This window comes from Aythya marila (assembly GCF_965140915.1).
Source record: "Aythya marila genome assembly, chromosome: 2".
In the NCBI taxonomy this organism is placed as follows: domain Eukaryota; kingdom Metazoa; phylum Chordata; class Aves; order Anseriformes; family Anatidae; genus Aythya; species Aythya marila.
Genome location: NC_139043.1, coordinates 2226785 through 2243976, shown reverse-complemented (window position 1 = coordinate 2243976; position 17192 = coordinate 2226785). Strand labels below are relative to the sequence as shown.

General features: G+C 43.6%; 1 protein-coding gene across 8 annotated transcripts in view; it reads right to left on the bottom strand.

Moving 5' to 3' along the window:
• Nucleotides 1–309: 309 nt before the first annotated feature.
• Nucleotides 310–17192, bottom strand: part of SNAP47 (synaptosome associated protein 47) — a 28533-nt gene continuing 11650 nt past the window's right edge. For 6 of the 8 annotated variants that reach the window (XM_082754145.1, XM_082754143.1, XM_082754142.1 and 3 more), the window contains 3 exons: nucleotides 16096–16580; nucleotides 12494–12624; nucleotides 2786–3072 (listed from right to left, as the gene is read on the bottom strand). In XM_082754145.1, the coding sequence (XP_082610271.1) occupies nucleotides 2926–3072; nucleotides 12494–12624; nucleotides 16096–16580 (763 nt within the window). In that variant the 3' untranslated portion in view covers nucleotides 2786–2925. Of the gene's footprint in view, nucleotides 3073–8372; nucleotides 9283–12493; nucleotides 12625–16095; nucleotides 16581–17192 lie in introns of those variants that run through there. The other 2 variants (XM_082754141.1, XM_082754139.1) reach the window with 2 other exon arrangements.

Genomic DNA, 17192 nt, shown 5'->3' with positions numbered 1-17192 from the left:
GTGCTGGTCCAGATCTGTGATGCTTTTTGGAAAACATCACTTGGGTTTGGAACTCAGGATTTTCTAAGCACTTTTGGCTATAACAAACAAAATCACCATAGTAAGAGAAGTTTTGACTGGAGAAAATCCTCTATTTGGGAATCCTCACATTGGGATGTATCCAGGCAGTTCCCAGCCCACTAAGACACTAAGAGCTGGAGCAGCTCCTGGGCACCAGTCCCCATGACAGAGCACCAACCACCACGTGCACTGTGCTCACGTTCACCCAATTCATTGTCCAGCTGCTGATGGCTGATAAGTACATTGATAATATTTTGCTTTTTATTTTATTTTTTTTAATAAAAAGAAAACATCCTGTCCTAAAATACAATCCTGTGCGAAGTTTTACAGAGTTCTGTTTCACGGTATGACAAAGGAGAGGACAGAGCATTTGTCATCACTTCTCAGCCAAATGAATTCAAGAGAGACCACTATTACAAGGTATTTAATAAGAAACTACAGAATGGAAGTCCTCCAGGCATGTGAAATTCGGCTAGGCAGTACAGCTCTAGAATGGGGCGCTCCTTACAAACCACATTACAACTTTGTTTTAGCACGGACACAGACTAACACAGAGTACTGAATCAGATGCAAGAGTTAGAGATAGAAACTACAACAATAAAAATATGGCACAAAGAATGATACACTCAACGATGTGTAATTAGCATTTACTTTTGGCAGTCCTGATCCGGACTAATTCAGTGTAGAGACCCACTCCCAGTCAGCACCAGGTTCAGTTAACACAGATTTTGTGAAAAGTGCGTTTGTAACTTCATGATATAGTTGTGTAAACATATGATCCTTTCACAGTAAAACAACAGTGATTTGGGTATCAGAAACAAACAAGAATGAGAACAGACAGTATTTTATTTCACAGTACATAGTGTGTATGTATATATTGACCATATTCAGCAAATAAGTAAAGTGCATGCCAGTAACAACTTGGACTGAAAATGAAGGACTTGCAGTGCAGAAGTACAATTTCCTCAAGTACTAACAAACTAATTTGAAGTAATATAAAGCAAGGTAGAGTAAGGTCTTGAAAACAACACACTGTAATCTACCATATATTTCTTTAAAAGGCTGTGTTACTCTTAAACAGGAAAATTTCACATCAGCTATCAGTGAATAGATAGTTCAAAGCTTTACGAGTTAAAAATATTGCACCAACAGGGTTATGGGTTGTATTTGAAAGCAATACAAGATTTTTTTTTAATACAAAACCATAAAAAAAATAAATTACAACAGCTACTTTGAACAAAGCAGCTGGTCAACAGTAAGACTTGATGAAATGTGCAGTGAACAGCAAGTCTGTCTTTTGGACTAGATGATCCTAGAGGTCTTTTCCAATCTAAATGACTCTATGATTCTATGGTTTGGATTACCTAGAATCCCTCCTACCTTGCATCTGCCAAGTTAGGAAGGGAAAAGGTCTCCATTGTCCTGTAGTCTCAACGGAGCTAACTGTAAACAAAACCTGTTAGAGAACAATTGGCAATATTCCCTTTTATTTTAAATAGACAGGGCTACAAGAAGTCTTGAAATGTTTCATTACCAGTTAATGCAAAGAAATAATAACCACAAGACAGGCAGATGTCCTACCATTGCAAATGTCACAGATGTCTACGGCTCCAGCCATAGGCCCCTCAACCTATGAACCTAGAGTAGATGCACAAAAAACAAATGACACTCCCCACAACACATGAAGTTCCCATTTGGAGAGTCAAACATCTGGGAGATCCCTGGAAAATGAATGTACAGAGAAGCAGGGGTGCAAGAGACCTTCCACCACCCTCCATCAGGGATGTGGCAGCCCAGCTCCCACCAGGTAGTTTAGCACCACGCTAAACAAACACCGTGTTCATGATGCTCTGAGGACAATGCTATTGCCAAAAATATAAAACCACTGTGTGCAAGTGAGAGGTGCACACAGTGCACTCCAAGAGATGTCCCGAATAAATTCATCCATGAAGAAAATCGCTTCCTTCACTCCAGAATCAATTCTTTCCCTAATTGTGTGAGGAAGGGAACAGGGGAAGAATAAAAACAAATAAAAAGGTGCAGATGATCATCAAAGATCAGGAATCCCTTTTTGGGGACACTTATTTTTTATAAGTGACTTAAATTAGGAAAACATTTATCCAACGGGGGGGAAAAATGAGAACTGTTCCTTAAGTTGATGTCTTTACCAATACATGGACATTACCTAAACTTTGCTGACTTCCCAGGACACGGCACAACAGACAGCTGTTGCCACTAAGCCTTCACTATTCTTATAGAATTTCTGGGTACACTAAAAACATGATCAAAACCTATTAAAACTACTTGTTCAGTGAACACAAGGTTTTATCACCATCATTTACTCACCTCAGCATTAACTTGCAAAAAAAAAAAAAAAAACCCTCAGTGACTTGCAGTTGGACATCTGGCCGTTAGTTCAGCTATTAACTATTTTCAAGAAAGACCTTGAGAGAGAATTAATAGGCTGTAATCACCTAAAGTAGTCTCACATGCAGCTCATTTCACTTCTTTGTTACAATAAAAAAAAACTTTCAAAAGCAACAACATAAAAAAAAACGCGTAAAAGTTCATTTTGATGAAATCGCATCCCCTTCTATTTACAGATTTTCTGTAGTAAAGAAGCCACTATAATTGTTTAACCACAATTAAAAGGCTTGGCCTTTTTAATCCTAAAGCAGCCCTCAAACATCATCCGAAGTCTGGAAACATTTTCAGAACTATCTGAAACTCAACATCAACAGGACTGTATTCCAGACCGTATTGCAAACAGCTCCCACACAAAGTCTGTAAAGTAACAGTCTTTAAAAACACAATCCCCTGCTCCCCTCTTCCTCGTGGTACCGTCCCCACCAGCTCCTGGGGGTGCTACGTTAGTTTCTTCATCCTGCGGTTCTGCTTGTCGATGTTCAGTGTCGCTCGGTCCACGGAGGTAGTGATGGAATCGAGAGCTTCGTCCTGCCTCTCCAGCTCTGCTTCTGTCTCCAAGGCGAGGCTCTTCAGCTTCTGCAGTATCTGTTGGGAGAAAAGGCTGAGAGCTTTGAGCGAACGACCAGCCAATTATTTAAGAAGTGTAATAGACAAAAGGCAATTGGTCATTTCTTTGCTCTAAAGGACCACATAATTTGAAGTCATGCCCTGAAGCATGCTGGAGGCATCCCGGATTAAAAGATAGAGTTCTTGCTCTGCTAAGCTGAAGTGAGATGTGTAACAATGCACTGAAGACCAGAAGAACCAAACCTGAAAAGTTAGGGTTTTATGGGAAAATCAGAAACAAAAATCAGTGTAAAGGTCAGCTTCCTGGCTGTTCTGTTATTATCTCCTTGGCAGGTCTCCTTCTAAAGCAGGAGCTTGTCCTAAGATGCTGCACACCCCGAGAGTATGATGTGGACACAGAGCACAGCTGTTACAATGCCAGAAATGAATCACACGGCGAAAGGAGTAGCAAGATTAGGCAGAAATGAGGTAAAAGAACATAAAAATTTGTTTAACTACAGGGAAGTAGTAAAGTTGTACTACTAACACAATAATACAGAAGGGAAAAAATGAGACTTAGGCAACCAAGCAAGTCATTTTCAAGGGACTAACGAGTGGTGCTGTATGAGTGGATGTCAAGAAGGTTAAATTAGCTCTGGCTGTACCCAAAATCATAGAATAGTTTGGGCTGGAAGGGACCTTTGAAGTACAACCTCCCACCAGCCCAGGCTGCCCCAGCCCCACCCAGCCTGGCCTTGGGCACTGCCAGGGATGGGGCACCCACAGCTCCTGGGGACAGCCAGGGCCTCACCACCCTTGTAATAACCACCCCCAGCCTGCCAGCTGCACTTCTTTTGGTGCAGCCCAGGATACAGTTGGCTTTCTGGGCTGTGAACATGCCCTGCCAGCTCATACCCAATCTTTCATCCACCAGCACTTCCAAGTCCTCCTCCACAGAGCTGCTCCCAATCCATCCATCCCCCTATGTACTGATGTTTGGGATCGCCCTGACCCAGGTGTGTCCATCCAGCCAAATCCTTATCCACTGAATGGTCAAACAAAGACCATGGTCAAGATAAAGATGTTTTGGACCTTGTCAAAGGTCTAACACAAGCCCAGGTAGATGGTATCTGTTGCTTTTCCCTCGTCTGCTGATGCAGTCACTCCACCACAGAATTTTTCAGGCAGGATTTGCCCTTGGTCAAGCCTTGCAGGCTGTATAAAGTCACCTCCTTGTCTTCCATATGCTTTAACATTGCTTCCAGGAGGAGCTGTTCCATGATCTTCCCAGGCACAGAGACGAGGCTTGCTGGTCTGTGGTTCCCCAGGTTCTCCTTTCTGCCCCTTTTAAAAATTGAAGTGATGTTTCCCTTTTCCCAGTCACTAGGGACTTCCCCTGACTGCCAGAACTTTTCAAATAGGCTGGAGAAAGGTGGTTTTTTTTTGTATTGCAGCGATCTAAGGCATGAGTTATATCACTGCTTTTTCTTCCCTCTTGTGGCTACTCCCTTAATCCTGGTAGCAGGAACTGAGAGCACCTGCTAAGCAGGCAAGTCTCCGCTGCCTTCCTTCAAATGCATCAGGGGGAGATCTGGAAAGCAGAGCTACATCACGTTATAACAGCTGGAAACGCAGCCTCGCAGTTCCTTCAGATCTTAATGTGGCTGTCTCTGCTGGCCTACATGATCTGCTTCCTTTAGCATCCACACAGGGGTCCATGAGGATATCTTCATGCTGCCTGGTCAACGTGAGCAGTTCATCCCATCAACTGCAGTAATAATCTCAATTATCACTCAAGTACCAACAAATTCTCCCAGCACTAGCAGTCTACACCATCAGCTGCTGTGATGCATAAGCATCTATGTAACAACACTGAAGGTACCAGAACTAGAGTCCGTGGAGTTCACAGAAATACATGTTTTTTGCTAAAATAGGGAAAAGAAATTGTCCTCCACACACCCATTTATTTTACTTTTTTTTTTTTTTTTTTGGCGTAACAACTGGCAAACTGTTTTCTTGGTTTTCGTAGAATCACAGAACAGTTTTTCTTCTACAATATATATCACAGAACAGTTTATTCTCCTACAATACGTATCAGTCCACAGAAAGCTGCTATGAAACATCATCAGCCCCATTTCCACGTGTGGGACTGAACTCCACTGCAATCCCACCGTTTGCAGCTGGGTCAGAGAAAAGCAGCGAGGAGCACTGTATCTAATGGGAACGGCAGGGGAATTTTATGCAGACAGACTTCTTTGACTGGAGCTGGACGTCAGCCACCGTAGTGAGATTTATCTTGTAAAATATCTCTCGGCTCCTTCCATAAATCACAAGTGGCCAGAAATACGGCTGTGTGAATAACTGCTTTTGCAATTTGGCTGCCAAAGCAGAAATACAAAGCAAACCATGGATCAAGCCTAATCTACCTATTTCTGTTCTTACCAAAACTACAAGTGAAGAAAACACTGTTTCTGTCCCAAATGAAACACTTCGGGTTCTTTCGCTGTAACGGTGAAACTTGTTGCTGAAGTGTTACTTGTCACTGAATTCCCCCAACTGGAGGTAACAGATGCGTGTGGGATACGCACCAGAAAGAAAAATGACGTGATCAGATCCATCCTGTGCGTGAGCCAGGAAACAGGGCTGAGATAAGGTCCTGCCTCTCCTGAGGAAGTGCGTTTACTGCTTGGAATTGGGAAGAGCTCTAAGTCCTCCCTTCAAGCTGCTTCTGCAAGCTATATATATAAATACATAAAAGAAAGTGCTACAAGGAATGAATCCTACCAAGCAACACGGACAGCAGCCTTGCTTTCACTGTGTCACAGCATAACAAAGACTGGAAGAGAGCTCTGGGGTCCTCCTGGTCCACTTCCCTGGCTCAGAGCAGAGCCAGCTCCGATGCTCAGCCGACAGAAAGGACTACAGGTTGCAATCTCCACTCGAAAAAATACTTTAAATCTCTGTGTTGCTTTAAGAAGGAGAGATTTTGCTCCTCCAGCATACCCTTCATCATTTGCAGAGTGGCAGGTTCAGCTGTCCTAAGCAACATCCTCACCCACACCACCTTATTTTGTGAAATCTGTTGAGTGCAGAAGATAAGTGCAGAAGATAAGTGCACGTAGCTTCCTCCAAGACACCTACACAGCAAGGGGGGGCTGCCACAACAGGGTGCTGGAAAGGACACTGCCCCTTCCCACCTCTCCAAGAGGCACTCCATTCATTTCTGAGTCAATGTTGTGCCACAAATGGCTCAGGTTTGCCATGAAAAAGTTTCTTTTTAGTTGCAAACCAGATGACTTTTGATAAACTTTGCATTTGTTTGAGCTGACTTCACGTTGAAAATACAGAAAAAGACACAATTGTTGAGAAGAGAAAAGGAAACGGGTAAGGTGCTTTTCCAGCAGAGCCCACAGAGCTTGCTGGGAAGAGTTACTGGAATCTGAAACATGGCCAAAGCTGGTCACTGCTTTTGCAAGGCAAAATGTTGGTGAGATGTCCAGTTATCACTGCTCCAGTCCTGCCAGCTGCTCAGAGCTGCAGCACCTTCCGTGCCAGCCCACACTTTGGACCATGAACCAAGACACGAAATCTCCATGTGAAACCCTTTATCTGTTACACAGAGCAGGTATGAGCCCATCAAAGACCCATTTTAAAGGCACATTTTGCCAGGCACTGGTCAGCCTCACGCTAACACAGCCTGGAATTTATGCCACCAGATTATGATTTGGAAAGTCTGATTTAGTGCCCTGGCTATGCCCAAGATTTTCTGACCAACTTCAGGCAAGTTCCTGAATATTCCCCAGCTTTTTCCCCTTTAAAGCGCTGCACTTGTGTTCCTTGTCTCTTCAGGACCTTAACAAATAAGGCTGTAAAACAGAAATGTGTCAAATGTTCAACCACAGCAGATTTAGGCTTCTCTGGGACAATAGGTGTCCATCCACGCTATATAATCCCAAAATTCTTGTACAGACTGCGGGGACCTGGTAATGCATTACAACTGAGATTGTGACTCCTCTGCTCTGTTTCATTAATCTATCTGCTTAAGGAGAGGTTAGAGTAATGCCCAGTTCTCCCTCCTTTGGCTGTAGTAGGATCTGAGATGCCCAGCTCAGCTGGAAACAAGTGCAGTGCAGACACAGCTGGAACAACAGCAGAGGACCCCAAGCCCCATGAACCTCCTCAGTACTTAACCCTATTATTTACCCCTTTACCAGATCACCTGAAGACCTAGACCCAAGGCACCAAGCCCAGTAAAGCAGAAATTGTACCCCAGAGGTCTTACAATGGAGACCTGACTTTGGTTTGGGTCCTGAGATGCCATTGTAATAATGCAATTTTTAATCTCAAGCTTGTAAAATAATCACCTCCATATACTGAGTATCCAGTGGTAAAAATAAAATAAGGAAAGTGTGAAAATGCAGAAAATATTGCCAATTGTAGTTTGAACTCCCTGAAATCCTCCAATAGTTTGCTTCAGTTGGCCTGTGCAAAGGAGATGAGGTTTGAATGCTAGAGCAGAGCACATGTAACCAGAAAAGGCTCGTGGATGCAGCCTTCCAGGACAAATTTACCTGTTCTTAGGAAACAACAAACTGTCCTTTGCAGTATTCTGAACTGTGGTGCGAACAGGCTCTGAGGTGGATGATTTAAGGCGTTGCTTCATCCGCGTGCTGAACATATTTCAGGAGAGTGAGAAAGGGGACAGTACCTAGGAAATCCCAACTCATAGTCCCCTGATAAACTCAAACCCACATTAGGGACTGAGTGATCAGCACTGAAACGATAAAAGGGTCGTCCACCTGTAGACAGGCTGTGGACCAGCAGGGAGCAGCACCACCTTACACCACCACAGCATAAGCCTGTAGAGGAGATTTGGTGAAGTTAATGCCACAAGTGTAACTTACCCTAATAAAAATGTAAGGATTTACACTGCTTTAGCACTCCTCCTGTTTGGGTAGCTTCTGTTTGCTGTCATCAGTGCTTGCCTGTAGCTCTGCAAAGCTTACATGTTTTTTCTGCCTGGTCGAGGGCTGCATTTGGTGTGTGAATAACCAAGCTCTACACCAGCCACAGCAAAAGTGCTTCTTGCTGCTCTAGGAAAAGGTGGTCTTTTGTAGCACAAAACTAGGAGCTGCAAATGCTGGAATGGGTAAGTCTGACAGGACAAGAGGTCTCGTCTCTCTGAAGGGCACGACAGTAGACAGATTTTACAGCATCAGCTCCTAGGGAAGCACGAAAGGGTCGCTACTTCCTTATTTATTGTTACCTGCTTTTCCCATTATTTCTTCTTGTACTGATGCATAATTTTTTAAAAATTTAGAGGAAAAAATGTTGGTGGCACTAGCACACCAGCAGCCTTGTCTAGAAAAAAAAAAAAGTCCAAGCAGCTGTGACAAACTCAGTTTCCCAGGCTTTATTACCACCATTTATTTTGCTATCACAAAATATTTAAGTTACACACAAGCAAATACAGAGCATGAGCTGTGAGGACCGCACTTCTTTCCCCACATTGCGCCTTCAAAAAACAAAATCCAGGGCACAATCATTACACATGTCTGTTAAGATCAGCCGCCCGGTGCTTGCTATTGGCCATGGAACAAGGCCATGCTATGAGCAAATTTGGTATTTAGCACTTGGAGCGAACGGTTCCTCAACAAAACGCTTTTTCTCTGACCTAACGGTTGTGATTTCCTGAGATGATGGCACGATAAAAGGGTAAATAAACACTGAATGTAGCAAGAGATGGAAATGGAACCTTCTAGACCTGAGGAGACATCGGGGAAGCACCGGGATGTGTTTTTTTTCCCCCCAGATGTTGTGGAATTAACGACTTTAACGCTATCTCTGTCTTCATGGCATGTGTGATGTGCAGACACAGTAAATATCAGGGCAACGGCTCTTTGGCAGGAGCCCGTGAGGAAATTAGAAAGCACTGGTTTGGCAAAACAATTTCAAATCCAGCGAGCAGAACTACTCCCCCTCCTCGACCACAGCCCTTAAGCTAATATTATCCCACCCCCTCCCACACCCAGTGCCATTATGTCAGCCGCAGCGAGGCGGTAGGCAGAGGCTCAGCCAGAGACCACAGGAACTCCATAGGCTTCTTCCTCCACCTCTTATAGCACAGTTAGGGATGGAGTTTGTGGCAGTGTGAGCTCTGCTTTTAACAGAAACAGCCCTTCACCGTGTCCTGGCGACGTCTTTTACTCAGGCACGGAGTCACAACTGCAGGCTGTTCAGGGCATCCAGCTTTAACAGAAGGAATTTGGTATAATTCAACAATTCCTGTTGCAAAACAGCTATTATAATCACAGCAAGTGCTTTTCTTTTAAAGGAGAAGAGAGGAGTCAACACTTAATCTGCTCATCACAAACTCCCCCAGCTTAAAAGTTCTACTTGTCTTATAAGTAGTAATGAGGGGAACAGAGCCGAGCTTTGGGGGTTTTGTGCTTTTGTTTTGGTCATTGGGTGGGTTTTGTTTTTCTCTTTTTTAAACAAATGTTCACACTACTGACAATCAGGGAATAAAAGGTCATAAACAGTCCTCGAGAAATGAAACTGCTCAGAAAAACACTGCAGTCAAACACAAGGACTTCCAACAGCCTTAGTTCATTCACAAGGAGTGATGCCACAAGTGGCATGGTTTTCAGTGCACATTAATGCTTTGCATTTATAATATTTCCCCCCTTTGATCTCTAAATGCTTTCCATAAGTAATTAATCATCATCCTGCTCATACTCAGCACAGGAACTGAGCTGGAAGCAGCTGCAACAAAGACAAGCCCCTGCCGCAGGCTGAGATGATGATGCATCCTGTTTATTGATAAGCCATGTTTTTGGGGAGAAAAAAAAAGGGTCTAAGCAGCAAGCTACACCTCAGCAAGGAGCACCCTATAACCTAAATCACAACTGACTTTGTAAGGCCACGCAGACGGAAACATGACAAAGTTCCCATTTCTGTGCCCTGCTTTACTGATGGACTTCACCTGCTTCCAGCTACAGCTAGATTTGGTGTGGCAAATTTAACTTAAAATAAAGCCTTGATATGAACTTAGATAACCATTAAATGTGTTGCTCAGATGTAGTTTCAAGACCTCTGCTTCTCTGACTGCAGGTGGTACGACACCTGAAGGCCTTTGTGGTATTTATTTATCACGATGCTGCCCCTGAACCTCACTAGGACACATCCCCAGCCTCAGCACCTTTCAAATCCACGTTTACCAGCAGGCACCCACCCCTTTGATCCCACATCCTTCCACTTTCTTCTCCTCTAAACCTCCCCACAGAGTTATTTGAGCTCCAGAGCAGTGAGAAAAAGCAGTGTTTGGAGAACTCCTGGGAACAGCTGGAGAAAAACACCAGCCTGTATGGGATGAGAGGCTTCGCTCCCCGTTCACATCACTTGTTGGAGGATGCTGAGCTCCCCTGTCCTACGTTTCCTCTGATTCTCTTGTCACAGCCAACTGCTTTGATATTATCAAGAACTGACCACGGCTGTTTGCTGTTCAGCTGTTCCCAAATGGCTCCGGGGAAGCAATTCCTAGAAAGCCTTTTTTTTGTTGTTGTTATTATTATAAGATATAACAAACTGTGGCTCTTCAAAAGTATTACGTGACCGATAACCCTTAATGCAGCATTCAGCTTTTTTGGGTCTGGCTGCAAATCAAGATTTATAGTGGTGAAAAGCTGACATTTAAGAGAGGAACAACAAGCCCTTCTGAATACTTAATAGCTGTACACAGCAATGTATGCATGAATGACAGATTGATGATATTTGTACAACTACGATTAAAAAATACTCCTCCCTAAGATCCTCCAAAAGGTCAACGCTGCTTCAGAAAGTGCTGATTTTTTTTTTGATAAAACGACAGATTGTGGTGATAAGCTCTTTAACTGCTCTCCCTTCTCATCTTTTAAAGTGTTAAAAGCCCATTCTGATTTTGAAAAGGTGCAAATTAGATGTTTCACTCAAAAGACCTTGCTTCCTTAAACAAAATATAACCAAGTTTCAGTCTACAATGGTACATTTACATGGTTATTTCTAGTAAGGAAAAGAAACAGCAGTTTAATACATATTAGTGCATGTACTCTAAAATTATTAATGACTGCAATGATGATTAAAAAGGTCTGATTCTCAGGGAACAGGTGCTCAGTAATTACTGGAAAAAAATCAGGCCAACTCATAGGCTGTTAATTTGGCATTCAGAATCTCTCCCCACCCTTCCCAACCCACAAGTTTACCCCAAATCATTAACTGGTTTAAAAAATTCTTGGCTTGGTGAGGTATAAATAAATACCAGAATTGTCTCTTGGGCTCTAGTCAATCCTGAAGTGTTTTGTTTTAAGTAACACTGGCCATCTAACACTGCTTCTAGTCCACCATCCAGCATGGAATTTCTGCAGAAATCCCATTTTTCTGACGTTAAACCCTCACTTACCCAAATATATTTTTGGTTACTGTTCATAAATATACTTTTCGTGCAAGGAGTTTTATTTTCGAGTCACTTAATTCACTGCTATGTGCTTGTGACTCTCAAATGCACTCAGCTGACAACGTGCTGTGGTCTAATTCCCAACTACAACATAAAAGAAGGGGTCTGGAAAGCTGCAGGCTTGGCTAAGAGGCAACAGACTTCACAGAGACTTCACGTGATGCTATGATCAAACTACAGATGGAGTATCAACGAGAATTAGATGTTAAGGAAAAAAATAATTAAGAATAAAGTTTAACCTTCAACCACTTGTGATGTGTCTGTGATCACAAGTAAACCTGCTGTAACCAAAAATCTAACACCACGTTCCTTTGCTTTTTCAGTTAGTTCTTGTTTCAGATCAAGCATGTCCTACAAAGAGGAATTCCACACAAAATAGGCTCTGAACATCAGTTACGAAAGAAATTCCTTAAAGAGCCATTTAGAGGCATAATATCACACTAGATTACTTTAAAGCAGATTCTAGCAGAAGCTCCAACTTATTTCCCCTTCTCTGCTGGACTGCACACTTGTTTCTTAACTACAGGTTCTCTCCAGGCATTTATAAAACACTGCTCAGGCTTGTGGGTGAAATAGAAACAGAACCACTGCTTCTTACTAAAAGGAGGAAAACAGAATAGGGGAAACATGGAAAAATATATAAAAAAATTATCTAATTGTTAAGCTTCTTACTCTCCAGGTAAAGCAGGTGAAATGTTAGGATATCCCCAGATTATAGCCCTATTATTTAATATATGTTGCTAATAATCCCCAATTTGTCCAAAATAGTTCAAAAAAAAAAAATGGAAAGTTATCAGTGTATTTTAAGCAAAGGCTTGACGGGCTTTTTTCTTTTAAGTTTAGCCAGACGTGTTTGGTTTTGTTTGTTTTTAAGGACTGCGACTACATTTCTGATGAAGTAAGAACACGCATGTCAGCGAGGACAAGGAGGGAGAGAAACAACTCTTGTGGAAATTTCTCAGCTTATACCTGTTTAAGCTCTTTCGCCTCTTCCTGGGAAACCTTCTCATGTTTCTGCAGCTGAACCTGGTCGTTGTCTGTCCCTTCTCTGCCTCCCACCGGCGAGCTGGGCTGCACCACTCCTCCTAAGAGTCCCGTGGCTGCAAGAGAAATTCCCATGGTCAAAGACTGCCATCTCCTGTAGCAGCAAGGAGGAGCACTGGGATCGAAGAGGTTGACCTACACTTTGCTACACAGCACTTTGTAAGAGAAAAAGAGTGCTCAGAAAAGCCAGGTTGAGCCTTGAAATCCTGCTAGAAAGGGTTTGAGCCGTTTTGTGCAGTGCCAAACTGGAGGTGACCACACTGCTGAGAAACTTTTGAAGGCAGCACCTGGGGAATGGGCTCACGTGGGGTGTGGGTTTGCATCTGCACTGACAGCAAGCAGCAAGGTCCTCCCAGTCAGATAAATAAGTAATCTCCCCCAGTACCTCTTCTTCCCCTTAACCTTTTTTAATTAAAGACATTAAAAGTGATGGATCGCAGACAGAGCCCAAGAATGAAGTCAGTGAACCCCCAAAACAGCAGGGTGACCCCAGCCAAGCACAATCCCTGGTATATGTAACCTGCCCCCTGCCCTTTATTTAAAGCAGCAGCTCTTATTGCAGTATCTGATACTACCCTGCTGCAAGGCAAGGTTGTTATTTCTGCTGCAGCTGGGTGCTAAAAACCCAAGACACACATCTCAGCTCCTCGAGGCGCTGCAAACCTCTCCAAAGCGCTCCCACTTCAGGAGGCACCGAGAAGGAAGGAGGCGAATGCTACTGCTGCCACCTGCCAGCAGCCAGGGCAGGACACTGATGGCAGCTCTTGGGGACAGAAAAGCAACTCTTGGGGACAGAAAGCACATCAGAGGCCAGAGCTCATTGCCACATCGAAGGGCTGGTGCCCAGGTGGCTGGCAGCAAACCCTCATCTGCTTGGGGCAGCGTTGCCTCTCCATGAAAACTGAGACAAAACTGAACCCAGAGCAGCAAACCTGAAATCCCTCTTAAGTAGTTACTGCAAACTGGTAATCCCCGGAATTATTCGGTTATCAGGCTGAGAGTCGCTGGACTCAGACACCATCGGGGTTTAAGACAAGCAAGGCATTCACTGCACTAGTGGTACAGCGAAGGGCTGAGATCCAGGCACTGCAAAACGCTGCTTAGGGTGAATTCCTGCCGTGATACCCCTCAAATGGGAAAATGGGGAGTGGGTGACAAACATTCCCGTGAAGGCAAACTGCCAGACAAGATTCTTCATGTTTCTTATCAGCCAAGTGTCATTGTACACTAATTATTTAATTAAAACCACGGAATCTGTCCGTTTCACCCCCATTCATCTCCCTGAGGATGAGAATGGGAGGGGGACACAACACAAGTACACAGACAGAACTAGACAGGGGCAGGGGATCTGGCATTTCTCAGCAATTTTCTAGCAAAAAATAATTTAATAAGAGGCAGAAACATTTAAAACACTATTCTGTTTAGCTTTGTTACGCCCAGTTGGACTGCAGGACCCACTGCCTCCACGGGAGGATGAGAAACTACAAAACCTCTGAACAAAGTGCAGGGCAAAATCTGCAGCCTTGGAAGGGATAAAAAGCTGCGAATACCAATCTCCAGCTATAGGATTAAGACAGCACTGCCCGAGGTTGTTATGCTGCTAACACACTGTAGGATTTCTTGCACCTTTTAATCTAGGGGAGCTGTTATCAGCCGTTATTGGCTAGGAAAGTGCTGGACTTAATCCAGCACAGAAGAGCCTCTGTTAAAAAACAAACCTTGCTGCCCTGTCTTCAGCATTTAAACACTCCATGCAGCTTGGTCCAAAAATAAAGAAAGTCAGAAAACACATGCAAAGCAACTAAAAATAGTCTGAGATAATCTAGTGTGTATAAAACGCCTTGCAAATTCCCCTTCTATGTGAAATCAAGCCTGAACTCTTGGGAACAAGAGTTTTGTTGCACTTTTTTTATATAAATGGGCAATACACACAACTTGAAGACAGGACTCATATGAACAGCCAGGATCCAGATGAGACTACGACAGTCGTGGAAACGTCCACGTCTCTGTGCTGCCAAGAGCAGAGAAGGTTTTGAGCCAGTTTGGTGAGCCAGAGGTAGCTCTGCTGCAAGGACACATCTCCTGCAAGGCTCTGAATCAACAGGAGCTATCTGAGAACACACATTTTACGTGTGCACAGAGGCAGGCATGCATAAGACAGAGCCTTTTCTCCCCCTAAGCTTCTAGCAAAAAGAAAAGTTAGAAAAAAAATCAGTATTTTCACACTGTAAGCAACAACAGAAAAAAAAAAAAAAAGCAGAGGGTAAAAGCCAGTCCTTGACTGCCATCTTGCGACAGCACACAGGCAGCAGCAGTCTCCAGGGGAGGAACAAACAAGGGTTTTGGTGGAGCTGCAGAAGTCAGGATTTCCATAGCCTCCAGTTTTCTTTCCTGACGTTTCCAAATTAAACAGTCCACATGCAGGTGGGGGTAGGAGAGCAATATCCTTGAGTCACTGACTCAGATGCAAACAGAGCAGAGCAGCGGGGAAATTAAGCACAGTAGGGCTGTATAACCAATTATTTTATGTAACCAGCCTTAAGACCATCAGGAACTGAACACCAATTTGCTGGAATAACTCCGTGCTGAAGAAACCAGCAGGTTGTTTTTCCTCTAAGTTGTTGTGCTGACATTTTAGTGCCAAATGCCCAGAGACTGACTTCCTTAAAAATTAACAAGCTTTTCCAAGCTATGGCCCTTGAAACTCAACGAGAAGAAAACATTATCCTCCCTCCTGAAATCCAGTTTCAGCTTTGTGCATAGAATGAGCTTCATCTATTGTTTTACTGTATCATTTTTCTACTCTTTAACATACTGGGAATAAATCCATCCACTGATTTCCTCTTTGGTCACTGACAATTAGGGGGAAAAAAAAGGATTCAGGCACGTTAATGGAAATAAATTCCTAATAGACAGCTCTCCAAGTGAATCCAGGTTTGGATTACAAAAATGAACAAAAACCACAGCCCTGCCCAGAATTTTAAAAGCATTAGGAGCTGTAAGGATTTTCATTCCTATTGTTGTGAAGGGCTTTCAGTCCCTGTGGTGTTTTTTCAAAACCACTAAACTATGCACTCACCTCATCTGAAATCTAAAAATCTCCTAAATCCAAGCACCTGAAGGTCTCGAATAAAAATTCCATTTTTCATTAAGTGAAAGTTAACCTGACGGTTACCTCAATGCGTTATTTAAAAGCTTGCTGAACTGCACGTCTGTTTTAAGCTTTCTACGCTTAACTGAACGATGGGTTTTACATGAGATGCTTCCAGCTAAAAGCTGCCAAAGGAGAAAGAGCAGTGAGGGAGGACTCGGAAGCGTGCAGTCAGATGAGAGTGAATTCCTGATGGCCCTTCCCACAGAGTGGTACAGTTCTGTACTGGTGACCACTGGAAAAAAGGACACAGGGTAAAACACAGGAGAAAACTCTCCTTACAAACACCGTATCCTATTGTGAAGTCAAAACCCACTTGGAAACTTTGGGGAAAGACATTTCTGCTTATGGATAGCTCGTTTTGTGTGTCACATACCTGCTTGCCAAATGGAGGTGCCCAAATCTACCTGAGGAGACTTCCTGGCACCAACAAATCCTAGGGCATCCTCCAAAAACTGTATCTTCTTGCTGAACTGCATCTCCAAGATGGGGATCGCTTCTGGCATCTTTGCAGAGAGGAGCCTGTACGAGGTGTCAGGCTTCCCAATAAACCTCTGACGGACGCTGATTTCATACGGCGTGTGAACTTTGATATCGTCCACGTCCTTTGACTCAAACCGGTGAATGACCTGAGCATTGCAGTCACTGATTTCCAGGCCAGAAGTGAAGAGCGTGAGTTTTCCTGGCTTGATATTCGAGTCTGTTCTGTGGGTGATAATAACTGGAATTCTAATTATGATTCCTTCCTGGTTCTTTGAATCGGAAACTGTGGCAGTTTCCTTTGGCTTGGCTTCCAATGGTGCTTTCCAGAGCTTGCTGCTAAATGGCCACCAAGAAGGAGACTCAAGCTCCGTCAACAACCTAGTGGAGAGAAGAGAGAGTTAGAAAGGAGAGAACCCATCAGAAGGTCGTGCTGCCCCACCAGCTCAAAGCAAGTTACAGCAGATTAAAGATTTAATACTGATTCCAGCCCTCCACTGCTTCTCAATCCTTTACACAGCTCACCAGGATCCAACCATTTAAAAAATCATCTTTCTTTCATTTGCTAACACGTTGGAAAGCGGTCCCAGAATCTCACCATTCGGATGCAAACAATCTGACTTCTCAGTAGGTTTATTCATGCCAATTTACCACCCTTTGTTCTTCAGCTACCACTGCCTTGTAGCTCAGCGTTTCCACTCTTGAGCATCGCTACTGCTGCCTTTTTCTGCTCCTCCCTAGCTCAGCCCCATAGGCTAAGGCCACTTTTTGCTTTGCCCTCATTCCCATTGCAGTTAAAACAGGATGGTTCACACAGACATGCCCAGCATGGTCAACAGCTGCAGGTAAGAAGAAAAACGCCTGTGGTTTGTGTACAGCTAGAAGCAAGAGTCAAGCAGATGCTGGATATGATCCTCCTGTTGTATTTTCTATCCACAGAGCCTCTCGCCTTTTTTGGGGTCCTTTCTCAAGGACCAACATCACAGATCTCAC